Below are 13791 nucleotides of genomic sequence, written 5' to 3' on the forward strand. Positions count from 1 at the left end.
CCCTTCCCAATCATCATTGACTGAGTGCGAGAGTAGATAAATAAGTCTGTGCTGTCCATGGGTGGGTAATGTTCACTAAATCCCTGCAGCTGAACATAAGTTACTGAGGGTGGGAAGATATACCTGAACAAGGTCTCGTATGAGGTATAATTCAGATTATACTGTAGATGGTAAGTACATCTTAGCATAACCCCCAATTATACCTCACTGACTCGACCTTGTTCAGGGAGAGTACAATATGCAGACTCCAAAGCTGTATCTGGACAGCACAGGTATCAACTGAAGTATCAGTTATAGTCTAAGAAGGTCAGTTCTCGTGACCTAATGTCCTACCAGTATAACTGTTAGATAACACTGAGTGCCTGATGAACAAACACTGAAAAAGCATTAATCCTTAGGACTTGGTACACATTGTCCAGTCCCATCAACTTGCCCCCCCCTTTTCCCAAGGGGAAGGAGCCATCCTCAAGTCACCTTTGAGGAGAAAAACACAAACCTCTTGTTTCCCTTCATAGAGGGGAGAAACCCATTAGATGAAGTGGCTGATCCTCGTGAAAGAACAGCCTATAACAATAAAATAAATCAATGTTTATTGCACAACAATTGTAACGGGTACAATGTACATGTAAGGTAAGGCAATGTATAGCATGAATGTGTTGAACGACTGGGCTAATATAAGAGCGCCCAAGCCATCTATCGACCACAGGAAACAATAGCTGAAATTCAAGCTAACTGTGGCTCTAAATAAACCAAAGAGTACCAACATACCAATAATACATTTGAATTGGTGTGGTTCATGCAAAACATGAAGTCAACTGTGTTAGATTCCTCCGGAATCCCCATAACGTGTGTAACAAACATACTGAACTTGTAACAAGTAGAAGCCTCATCTGTGGCAAAGGCAATCTTTACAAATACAATCGAAGTGAGTACCAATTTTGGTAACTCAACATCACATTTTAATGTTTCCAGTCAAGTGGATTGCAGGCTGCCAGAAGCCAGCCTTGTGAGCCTAAATTGCATGGCTCACTTGTCACCCATCACCTACCGGAAGCTCGGGATAGTGACGTTCAGAAAGGTGTCTGGTAACTTGCATTGTTCCCCAACACCTAATTTAACAGTGAACATTTTACACTCACACATGAGTACAGTTCCACCCTTAACGTGTGAACTTGTATATTTCACTAAGAAACATTAATAGCAAGAAGTACTTGCAATATGTCAATATCAACTGACATCAAGAGTAGCACTGAAGGACAAGGTACATTGTGGGCCTTCGTCATGTTGCGGACACCAGCAAAACTATAAGGGTTGACATAATACGAAAAACATCACAAGTTTTATCGTATTAATCCCATCACATGTCCCATCATATTGATCACATCACATATCTCATCATATTGATCACATCACATATCTCATCATATTGATCACATCACATGTCTCATCATATTGATCACATCACATGTCTCATCATATTGATCACATCATATGTCTCATCATATTGATCACATCATATGCCTCATCATATTGTTCACATCACATGTCTCATCATATTGATCACATCACATATGCTTCAGCATACTGACCAGCTGGATAGTATGATAAAAAACCCAGATGGTAACAATGCAACAACGTCTATTAACGTTAGTCTGTGTGCAAAGACTGCACAAGATAATTAAATTGATCTTCTCTGCAATGTCTGCCATGATCAGTTTTGATCATGGCTATGTGTAACATGTTCTACAACTCTGTTGTAAGTTACCTGTGAACTTAAAAGGAACACATATTGCGCTACTTCAACACCATGTGAAGAAGAGGGGCGACGGACGTTTCCGTCCGTAGAAGCGCCAGCAGTAGCTTAACGCTAATAACAAGCCACAAAACATGTACAAAACATAATGTAATTGAAGCAAAAATAGTCTGCACAATTTCTCCGCACAACTCAACCATATTAGCGATAGTTGTGGAGACGTATCAAGCTCGGGCAGCGGCGCCAATTCAGAACAAGAGTTCCGAAACTTGAAGTTCACGTTCATATTGGTACATGTAGCCAAGGCGTTTTGCCCCTTGACTTCAGATTACCGCTGTACACGTAACCAAGTAACTACTGGTGTAAAATTAGCAGCCAGAAAGGTAGCTAAGTTAATGTAAGGCGGCAGAATTGCGTGCTCGAGGCCCCTCCTCAAAAACAGGGCCACCGATTTCCCGAAAAATATGAATGGAACATCGGGGGGCGTTCATGCCGACAAGATAAAAAGCGGGTTGCTTTTAAGGTCTTTTAATACCCATGACACCACTGAACGTTACGCTGATAGTGGACTTTCAGTCGGATTCAACCAATGTGATGTTCCCGATAACGTATAACGTGTAAAAAACAGGTCTATAGCTGAGCCTGGAACGTAAATTATGGCGGCCAAAATGTTACCAGCACGTTCCAATGACCTTTTGACCCTTTAATGGGGTCCTCTAGCGATTTAAACAAGAATCGCACTTCTGATACAACATTAGCCAACGGTATTTATAAACATCCGACTAAGTGCTTGTAGATTCGGTAAGTCTACTGGCAAGAATAGCAGGTTTCACACCTGCATACGAGGTATTGAACGTCTACAATATTCGAACGGTAGTGTCCTTGATTGGATCAAGGATAAGTTACCTGATTGGCTACCTCAATAGCCCCTGCTCTGGTGACTGGGAATCCCCGCCAGTCCAGGACGAGCACGTGGCGAGCAACTGTATACAATGCTCAGATGGTCGGCATATAATAGTTAATCAACCAGTTAAAGAACGTGGTTAATATTTTCTTCATCCTAAAACAACAGGAAGAAGACAACGTTCCGGTGTCAAACACCAACATGCTAAGAATGATGAGGATACTTCCAAGCCGAGCGATGTGGACGCAAGGCTAAACAGTGTATAACTGACAAGTGTCTGCCATGTTCAGACTATATTGTCTGTTTGCACTATAATGAACACAACAAAACTCCATTGTCGGCTCTTGTGATAAGGCCGCGCCGAACAGCAAAAAGTGTGGCAATTAAAATTATTGCCATAGCGACGGTTTTAATGTTTATAAGTTTTACAGATTGTTGTTGTTAATGGGTTTTAATAGTCGTATTCCATTCGTTTGGCGATCGATGTTCATAGAGCATTGCTGTCAAAGGGGGTCCCTTGTGAGTGAAGGGTGAACTAATGTAAATGCTCCTCATCGATTTTACAAATCAGGGCCTCATTTTACATGAATGATATCAGTTGATCATCCTCTCTAGCTAAATAACAATATGCTAAAAAAAGGGTTTTTGCCAGTATCGATATAGATATATATATAGATATATAGATAGATAAAAATATTTTTCTACTGAATTAATTGTGTTTGTCATGAATTATGCAAATAAGGCTCTCATTTGCATAAACTATATAACTTGATCATCTCCAACGAATTGACATGCGCAATATATGTTAAGAAAGGAGACTTTTGTCGCCTTTTCTGCTAATTTATGCAAATTAGGACCTAATTTGCATAGTTAATGTTAAACGATGTTCACTTGTACATAACTTCCAAATGCTACAAGTAAGAAGTTCCCGTCATTTATCAAAATGACATTATAGCATTTTCTCATTAATTATGCAAATTATGCATTTATTTATCAATATTCTCCTCTTTCTCAGTTACAAAGGTCACATGTTGTAATGGTCCTTTAATTGAGCTGAGCATGTTTCCCAATTTATTATGCAAATTAGCTTCCACTCTGCATAATTCTTCATAACTAATATGTAATTATATTAAGCATCACGTAACCTATCCACATACCAAAAACCATAACAATCCGTCAACCCCTTCTTTAGTTATTCCCTTTAGAAGTCTGACACCTAAGTCTAAACCTGTCCTGCAGTTCCAAAATAAGCCGCTAGGGGGCCCAAACCTATACCACTTACTTACAGCATCAAGAGCTGTCTACCACTTAAGATTCATAGCCGCAGCATGTCCAGAACTCGAGATATCAAACCAAGAAGTTCCGCTGCAGTACCGTAACAGGCCACTAGAAGGCCAAAAATCTTATCGCTTCCAGGTCTCAACAAGAACTACCCACGTACCGAATATCAATACAATTCATCCAGGCGTTCTTGAGCTATGGTGGTCTTCTACAACCGGCACACACATACAAACGCTACCCAAAATATAACTTTCTTGGCGAAGGTAACCATCACATCGCTATCTCACAACCCCCACATGTTTTAAGCTCAAACAATGCTTGTTTCACACATCAGTTTGTACTTTTGAAAACAGAAAGATATTAAGGGTGAAGAAGGCCACCAAACTTTCCAAACTCCTGGACACATAAACCACGAACGAACCCGGAAGTGATTTCCACGACTCACAGGTCATTTTCCGAGAAACATATCTCCACAATCTTTTACCCCCTGTTTCAAATGTTTACATTTCCATGACCACCATACTACATACTACAATTCGGGTACGTTTGAAGTCCTAGGCTTTTCTCAATTTTGCCCGGCTATCAATCAAAAATTGCCTTGCGCGAATACGGAAAACACTGATGAGCACGTACGTGCCCTGGGCGACTGGAAAGCTTACCCGTGGAGGTAATGGTACAGTCCGGCATGATGCAACTACGCATGCGCGGACTTTTGACATTCCTGACATTCCTATACAGTTTTTAGAATACTTTGGAAACGGTTCCACACTATACTATTAAGCTCGCCCATCAGGCGTCGCTAAAAAGGTAAACAATCGTTCTAACCGTAGTAAGTAGGTAAACACAACAATGTTACCTGAAGTTCCGTGAAGCACACAGAGCTCCTTCTTCCCATCTTCTGGAACATACTTACCAGGAAGAAGTAGAATCATAAGAATGCTCCGCAACCACGCCCGGGACGGTCAATCCTGAGTGAGCGGAGTTCGGAGGAATACCGCCGACCATTTGCCGACAACATTCGCAATGTTTGCATTGTTTGCATAACAATGGTTTATTAGAAAGGACACGTGTTCCTCGTATAGAACAATATTCTATCAAGACTACCAAAAACATGTTAGACTCGTCAACATGAACATGTTAAATCTTGTTGTCTAAGTAACAACAAAGAGCCAGACGTTTTTCCTAAGTCAACCGCTCATAAAACGACTTTAAATTATGGGTTAAACTGCTGGACGCTCCTCCTAGACGAGCGTAGAATGCAACGGCAACATGCCTAACAGCGTGTTCAACATGGAAGCTTATCCGAGCAACCATAACGGAGCGACCGGAGCCCGTAATCTACTTACAGTTCCATTGAGATGTCGATTACCCCGACCGGCCCACGTGGCACGGCGGCTGCCGCTCCTTCTGAATATGGATGGGGCCACGAGAACAGTCTTCCACCGTTCTCGAATCTTTAGCGTCACCTGGCGCAAAGAACGTGGGGTATTACCTCAATTCTCCGAAAGGGCCAGTGCCTCAACCTCGGGCACCATGGCCATAGCGGCCGTCTGTGGCTGCGCTATCCTCCAGGTTTTTCGGCCTGGTGCGCCGATAATGCCAGCTCCGTGTAAGGCACAAGGTATGACGGCCGTCTGTATACGTAGCCTCGCCGATAACCTCCAGGTTCTACGGCATGCTTGGCCCGAATTCTTCCCGTGCATGTTGCGCCGAAAGGGCCTTTTGGTCCTTCCCAGCGCCTGGCAAGCCTTGAGCGCTAAGCTCGACCGCCAGTACCGATAGTAGCCCGCCGATAGGGGCTTTTCACCCTTCCCGGTCTTACGGCCTGCTGCGACGATAGTAGCCGACCGATAGGGGCTTACCCTATCGGCGGCATGGTGCGCCGAAAGTGGTTCTTCTCGTAGCTCCACCACTTGATAATTTTCCAACAACGAAAAACTGAGTCACTACCGGATCATACCGGAGCAAACTCGATGCGTGCACCTTGCGCGAAGCACAAAAGGAAATGATGATTGGGAAGGGGCGTCATCACGTGAGGTCCCATCATGCTTTTCTTTTCTTTTCTTTGTATGTTGTGCACCATCTAGCGATTCCCAGGAATACTGCATATTGTACTCTCCCTGAACAAGGTCGAGTCAGTGAGGTATAATAGGCTCTTTCATTGACACTATGTGACCTGTCAGTTGATAGACTACTATAAATGTGGCAACTTTAGACTCCACTTCCTCTCGCTCTGGCAGCTCCCAAAATTCCGGTCAGTCTGTAGTGACATCATTTGCTGTCACTGTGGTGAGATGAGTATGGAAAAATACCACAAAAACAAACGAACCCCCCAAACAATACCTCTATAACGTTACCTAGAAATAATGCCACACAACACAGGTTTGTACTGTCAGTTTGTATGCTCGAATAACACACCGTTTACATGAGCTTTTACAGTGGAATACAAAAGCTACATACATAACAATATAAGGCGATTTCACTGGGCTGTTCTATTTGAAAAGTTGGCATGACAGTCAAGAAGAAAATGACATGACATATGAGAGGATTTAAGAAAAATAAAATAAACGTGGGTGCTGAAGAACAAATTAATTCAAGATATGTCAATTAGAAATAGAACTAAAAAAGGGAGGAGCCAGGTGACATTTGCCTTTCTAACCCTTAACGTTTCAAATAGAATAGCCCAGGATTTTATGAGAGTACGACAATTTCGAACTCAATCTGTAAACAATGGTAGATGGTACAGAAATCATTTCAAGTACAAGACTGCGGTGCAATGTGTAAATTAAAAGTTAATAAAAAATAAAAATTAAAAAATCCTTTGCCATTTGCAGAAGGTTCAGCAATTACTGCAAACTTAAATGCATTTGCAGTCTCTCTGTTGACATGTACTCAGATCAAGATCTCTACTGGTTGAATGGGTGATTCTGCCAGATCCCAATCTGCATCCTGACATAAACATAACATTTTCAACTGCTATGATGACATGAAAGCACTGTGTAATACCAGTGACAGATCTACATCTACATGTTGGGTATCACATTAAATGTTACTCTGCACTATGTACATGACTGTTAGTAACATTCGGATGTTAAGCACTGGGTAAATGTTTAAACATCACAGTCACTTTCTATATCATACCGGCAATAATATCTGCATAGTCGAATTGTCACAAAAATATCTCATTTCTTAATTTTCTACAGACAGTACAAGAGTCTCTAGCAACATACCATTTTGGAAGTCTGCTTATTAGTATTTAATGTATTGTGACAAGAATGTTTGCTACTGACACTACACATTTTCCTGTCCTACATATTTAATATTATTCTTATGGATCCAGTTATATATAATTTCACTAAAAGTACAAATGAAAGAAGGCTTTTATAATTATAATCTGATTGTAGGTCACCAGAATATACAAAACTGATCACAAAAACAAAACAACAAAAAAGTATGATATAAAAATGATCTCAGGTAAACTAAACTGTTGTTATAAAGCATATATTTCATTCATTGGAAAGACTGCAGATGCCCTAACAACCACTTTTGGACATCGTACAATTTATGATTCTGTTTCAAGCAGGCTGTAACAGAACAATCTCTACCACTGGATAAAATTTGGAGATCTAATTTTGCATGTTTGAGTGACATCCATCACTCTTCTTCAGCAACACTGAAGAAGAGTGATGGATGTCAATAAAACATCCAGAGCAAAATTTTCGATTTTTTCTCCAGTTGTAGAGGTTGAATTGCATTGAATATCACAACTCAAGACTCAGTAATTCTGTCAACTTATTGACTTTCACATCTTTCAGACTTATCTAAGAATATGATATAAATTACTGTTAAACAGCTTTATACATAGTTTCAAGAAAGTATCATAATTATGGCATCGTATATAATACTGTAGCCCACACCTTGCCTAATCAAATCTAGAACAGTAGACAGCAACTATAGCATGGCATAACTAAGTTCCCTTAGGAAAAAATACAAGCTTTATCATTGTACAAAGCAACAAATACTGAATTTCAACACAACACCAACTCCCTGAATTAGCTAAGAATGTAAACATATACTATAAAGCATAATTTTGTAGTTATTCTAGGATCACTAATATTACATGGTATTCCTAATTTCTACACTGACAAACGTTCAAAAAATATTCTAGCTATAACTGTACATCATTTGCTCCTAGAGGGTCTCTGGTATTACTTAAATTTTCATTATTTGTACACCAGCTAGCTTTGTTATATGTTAGTACCACAACATGACATACATGTACAGCATGTACCCTTTCAGAAGAAAACACGTCACCCATGTTTTTTTTCTTTTGTTCCATGTCCAATAACTAAATTTCCTGTAATTCCATAACTTTTGCAGTTTAGTTGTCAACATTCACGTAGTTGCACATTGGGTGGTTATAACACCCCATTTCCACTAGAGGCCGAAAACACACTTTGACCGTTGAGTGACCAGAGATTTGACAGCTCATTCAACAAATTTCAAAGATAAAGAACAAATCTTTTAGCCTAATAGACATCCTACGTAGTGACCGCTGGCTCAATACTTTCACTTGCTAACCATGTATTGAGCCAGTGGTCACTACGTACGGAGGATGGTACAAATCTTGTGTGTTTTGTTGTGTTTAAAATCATACTTTTTTTATATAGCATCATATTTCAACTATGAAATCAAAGTTCACAGAAATTCACTTTTGGTCACTGTACAGTCACTCAACAATCACCATCTAGTGAAAAGTGGATATCCGGACCTATGCTTTTTTCAAGCAGGTGAGCTTGCACCCAGCTACATGTATTTATAAAGAAGTGCTACATACATTTTGTAATGACTTGTTAACTATGAATTACATACACCTTTTTATGCATCGTCAACAATGTCTAGCCAGTGAAATATTTCATGTCTGAAGTAACAAAACTCTTTGAGATAAGGACAATTTAGATTCATCATTTGCTAAAAGAACACGTTTTGCCGCCATTCAAATAAACATATTGCAGCATGGAGTATCGTTGTGGTTGTCCCATACTCTACATCGTACAAATATAAAAAGGATGTGAATTCTTCCTCAGAGTAGTGACTGCTCAAACATGATTCCCTCGAAGCCCTCTGGCGCTGTGTGGTAGAACTGAGAGAACTGTGTGTCTAGGATGGCACTCTCATCAACTGGGGTTGGACATGGAAAAGAAAAGAAAAGTAACGGTAACCATAAATTCCATTATTTTTGCAGGAATTTCTTTGACTTTGGAATTGGCTATGGTATTCTACGTATCCTTTTTCCAATACCATTTTTTAAACATACAACATTATTTGCGCATTTTGCTGCTTATTTGAAAAACTTATGGTATGGTCACTCACCATAGAAGACTGGGAAGACTGTTCCTCTGATTCCTGTGACAGTGCAGGGTAACTGTGCCCCATTCCTGTAGAAGTTCATTTCTATATGGTCGTACGTGACACCCTAAAAAGATACAATGACATTTACAATGTTATGACCAGCATTTAACTACATGACTTTATCTGTATTATTGAAAATACAGAAGTGTACTTCATACCTGATATCATTCTGCTCTAAGATTAGAAAAGAAATGAAAAGACGGACAGACAAAACACTGGGTGCATGTGCACTTTGTGCACCAAAATTTAGAGTTGTGTCCTAATATTCTACTGTGGGTGCACCAGTGCACCTTTATATGTGTAGGGTTATGGACATACTGGGTAGAAACTAATAATTGCTCAGTTCAAGAAAGTCAAAGAAAGGGTATACAAGATAGTATAATGTTGGAGACTCACAATGACGTCTCCCTCCTCCACATAGTTGGTGAGTTTGTGGATCATTTCTCCGTCGTGGAACACGGTTCCATCTGACCTCAGTACCCAGCTGTCCTTATCCATCCCCAGGGGGACTGAGTTCAGGTTACTCTTCCTGGTGGCCAAACCAACACCCCAGATACCTGCAACATGCACAAATGTGTCAAATTCATATTTCAGCAAGTCTCAGGCCAGTCTTGTGATCTCGTGAGACAAGGTCATTCCGTGATCAGGATGTACTTTTTTGAAGGGACGTGTCTTACATGTCTTACACTGATTGAAGAATACTTGAAAGTTGAAGTATTCTGTTGACAAATTTGTTGTTACAGCATCACATTACGACCATCTTGTTGTTGAGTCTGTTATCTTAAGCATATGAAAATACATTTTTATCAATTTCACATTGCAAAGTTCAGATTTCTTTCCATCCCAACAAACAAATTTCTGTCCTGGGATGGAGTGTCCTGGAGACAGCACTGATTACAACTTATATAAGTTATAGCAGGTTTCTTTACACCTACTTGAACTTACCTGTTGACTGCACCTTGATCTCAAAGTAGGCTTTGTTCTGGACTATAGGTGCATTAGCTAGGGCCGCACCTGTACCACAGATTCTCCTGCAACTCTTCACAATCACAACATCGGTTCCTGTGCAAAAAAAAATATACCAAACTTAATGACAATGTGTTTAACCTCATGATGAAATGACATATATGTGCCTGACACACAAAGAAGACTACAACTACATACTGAACCATTCAAATGTGGTCATGTGGCTATTGTTCCTGTCAAAAATGTAAAAAATTGACAGGGAGCACAGTATAATAGGCTTAGATAAGTGGAGGCCAAATAGAAGAATCTGTACAATATCTTAACAGGTAGTGCATTCAACTTACATGTGGAAGGCCATGACTTTGATCCCTAGTAATAAAGAAATAATTTTTTTTCTACCATGACACCCTTTTTTTTACTACTCTAGATAGTTAAGGAATCTTGCTCAGGGGTGTCAGAAGTATTATTTCCCACCATGTTACCCAAGGCCAGGGCAAGGATTGACAGGTGTTTTCACAAGCCCTATTAAAGGAGCATGCTGTCAATAGTTTCAACATAGAATCTTACTGACAGGACATCCTATCAATAGGTCAGAAATATTCTTATTGACAGGAACATAGTGTTAATAGCCCCAGCCTTAAAATCTTAATCTTATGTAAATGAACTGTAAAATCTAGTATTTGTTTTTTTCCTACGAGAAGTTAACAAATTTGATTGTAAAGCTACACCAGCTGAATTTAAAAAACATTGTCACCTTGCCAAGACTGTGGCGTTACTGCATAATATGTTTACTATTCAGACTCAGACAGAAGCGACTACAATACTTTGGGTCTACAATCTTCAGGTAGATTCATCTGTGGCATAAGATATCTAAGCTGGCCAAGAGTGGAGTCAGCCGTCCACCGTCAAATTCTGCCTGGAGATTATCAATGCTGCATGCTGTTCCGAAACACACCATAATTTTTACACAGACAACAACCGGTATCTCAATCTAAAAAAAAAATCCAACAGGGTATGCTACAAAGGACATAATGCTAAAGAATTAAATCATGCAATTTGACACAAAGTCTGAAGCAAAATTCAACAATCCGTGGCAAAGGAATAGCCAACAAAATCATGACCATGATGTCATCATCAAAATTGCCCTACTTCGGACCAGGAAAAGGGGGAGGGTCCCAAAACTTTGAACTTTCAGAGAGTACCTAATCTCAGAACTACGAACAACCGGACGCAGATAAAACGCCAGGGTGTTTCCTTACCCATGTGTGAAGTGTCCAGTTGGACTGTGGGCAGTTCTTTGAGCGGAACGTGGTTAAATCCGCCCGCAGACGCCCAACAGCAGCGGAAACAGCAGAAACACGCCGCCATCTTTTCTTTGGAGGTACTGATGGGAGTATCCGCGCAAAAGCATATGCCCTTCTGACGATTTTTATTGCAACAAATTAGCACTCAATATATGTGAGCTTACTATGTATTTTATGTATAAATAATCTTGATAGGTTTCACCGAATTACATGACAGTTTTACACAAATAAGTGTAATAGACGCTACTTTGATATCTACAAATTACACATTCAGAACCTTAGTGAAAGCACGGTAATTTAAGACCGCCACAAAACGGATATAAGTTGATATATCCTCCGCAATCTCATTATCTGTGTTGTTTGAACAATTTTTTCTCTTTGTTGACTACAAAAATATATTTTGTCGATAAAATTGGTTTAAAATTATAAATATTGCTGCAATTATGTCGTCAACATAAATAAAAGGCGATAAACTTTATTTGCGCATCGTTGCGGTGATGCACCTGTCAGCTATCCCGCCCGGTGGTTGATGGGCAATTTGGGTTATTCTATCTTTTAAGGGTGTATAAATAATACCTTTGAACAATATAAACAAAGATTTTGACGTTTTTAAAAGGAATATTTCGATACTAGTGTCCAAATTATCATTAAATTTGATTTGTAATTTGATTATATGACATTTTTTTAAAATTTAAATGACTTTTTTGTTCGTTGTGTAGTATCTGGACATCTGAATATCTCAGTGGAAGAGTCTAACATCTAGGGTCAACGTACGTGAGGTCAGTGTTGCAAAAAGTTGCAAGTCTTGCATACATAGGAACGTCTTGCACCATTTGGGCTCGAGTTTTGCAGCTGCCGCGGAGGTTTTGCGGCACGATGGCGACCGGTGGGGGAGAGAAGCCCCTCATCAACATAGACGTGGTGTCAGATGTGATGTGACCCTGGTGTTGGGTCGGGAAGAGGAAGCTAGAGGTACTAAGGAACTTTCTATTCTACGTTTAAACTTTGACAAACTTTTAGGGGGCGTTTCTCAATATCTAGAAGTTACTCGAACCTTCATGTTTTTGACATTTAATCATACTTGATCTAATTAATTTACTAAGCAAGGACGTTATGTTAGAGCAATGCTGGTCTTCCTAAATTTACCATGAAGTGTTGTCAAGATCCCCATATGCAGGCCCTCAGAAAGCATCTCCATATCTTACTGTTAGTCATGCATATTGTATATTGCACATACAGGAGGCCATGCGGATGTGTAAGGAGAAATACACCTTTAACGTCAGCTGGCAGCCCTACCTCTTACGACCCAACATGCCTTCAGATGGGATGGAGAAACCTCCTCAGTACAAGGGGTAATGGAGTAGCTACTGTAGTAGTAGTAGTAATACTAGTAGTTGTAGTTACTACAATTCCCCCCAGGTAGTAATAGCCTGGTATCCAGCCGTAATATAGCTCCCGAGTCTCTTCTCTCCTCTTTGCAATTACGTAATTGCAAAGAGTAGAGAAGAGACTCAGGAGCTATATTACGGCTGGATGCCGGGCTAAGGTAGTAATACTAGTAGTAGGAGTAGAATCTAAGTGTCAAGGAAGGGCAACAACGGCCACAATGCTTTGATATCCGCCGGTTGCCATAGCAGGACCACTCTAGCCATTTCTTCATGTCAGCTAGGGTTCATAATGGCTAATGTTTAAAGGGCTTTTGAATCAACAAATGCACAAAAACGGTGTTATTGACCTCTTGTTATTTGTGCCCCAGGGTGAGCGACCATCTGAAGGCAGCCGGCCAGTCTGTGGGGATTGACTTCACGGGGAAGTGTCCTCGCTTTCCCAAAACCATCCAGGCGCACTGTCTCCTGGAGCATGCTGGGAAGGTACCGGATGGAGGGAAGACTCAGGACAAGATGGCAGAAGTTCTCTTCAGGGTTTGTTTCTTTTTTTATAATTTGTTTTGCATAACCGGTAAACAACCTTTTGGCATAACACACCAATTTTCGTGCAAGGTTCGTAAAACCCATCTGAAAGGCTTGAACCACTCACACTGGAATGGACCCCTACTCTTTTAGATAAGTGTGGTGGGTTCTTTAAAGTGCTTGAGGTATGGCTCTTCCCCAACATACTCACGTCACAGGACCTCCAATTGACGACCTGAGGAACGGCCCTAGCCAAAGCGA

The 13791-nt window shown here is 40.3% G+C and overlaps 2 protein-coding genes and 1 pseudogene across 26 annotated transcripts in view; 1 reads left to right on the top strand and 2 right to left on the bottom strand.

Annotated features, from left to right (window-relative positions):
- The window catches only part of LOC118427674, a 7866-nt gene extending 1784 nt beyond the window's left edge, over positions 1-6082 (bottom strand). Inside the window, exons 1-5 of one of the 25 annotated variants that reach the window (XR_004832549.1) lie at positions 4795-5107; positions 2660-2813; positions 1237-1302; positions 1049-1109; positions 7-564 (exon numbers count right to left, since the gene is read on the bottom strand). Coding sequence is in view for 3 of the 25 variants with exons in the window: in XM_035837569.1 (XP_035693462.1) it covers positions 497-564; positions 1237-1302; positions 2660-2736; positions 4795-4870 (287 nt within the window). In the remaining 22 variants the exon portion in view is untranslated. Of the gene's footprint in view, positions 1-6; positions 1303-2659; positions 2814-4794; positions 5108-5284 lie in introns of those variants that run through there. The other 24 variants (XR_004832544.1, XM_035837570.1, XM_035837569.1 and 21 more) reach the window with 24 other exon arrangements.
- Positions 6083-6321: 239 nt separating this feature from the next.
- Positions 6322-11751, bottom strand: LOC118427658 (SPRY domain-containing protein 7-like). The gene is made up of 5 exons (XM_035837550.1): positions 11576-11751; positions 10296-10412; positions 9747-9907; positions 9312-9414; positions 6322-9119 (listed from the first exon to the last, which is right to left on the bottom strand). Exons 1-5 carry the CDS (start codon positions 11682-11684, stop codon positions 9022-9024), a joined length of 588 nt encoding a protein of 195 aa, XP_035693443.1. The 5' UTR covers positions 11685-11751; the 3' UTR covers positions 6322-9021.
- A 622-nt stretch (positions 11752-12373) lies between these two features.
- The window catches only part of LOC118427654, a 3226-nt pseudogene continuing 1808 nt past the window's right edge, over positions 12374-13791 (top strand).

The sequence above is a fragment of the Branchiostoma floridae genome, chromosome 12, assembly GCF_000003815.2.
Source record: "Branchiostoma floridae strain S238N-H82 chromosome 12, Bfl_VNyyK, whole genome shotgun sequence".
NCBI lineage: Eukaryota > Metazoa > Chordata > Leptocardii > Amphioxiformes > Branchiostomatidae > Branchiostoma > Branchiostoma floridae.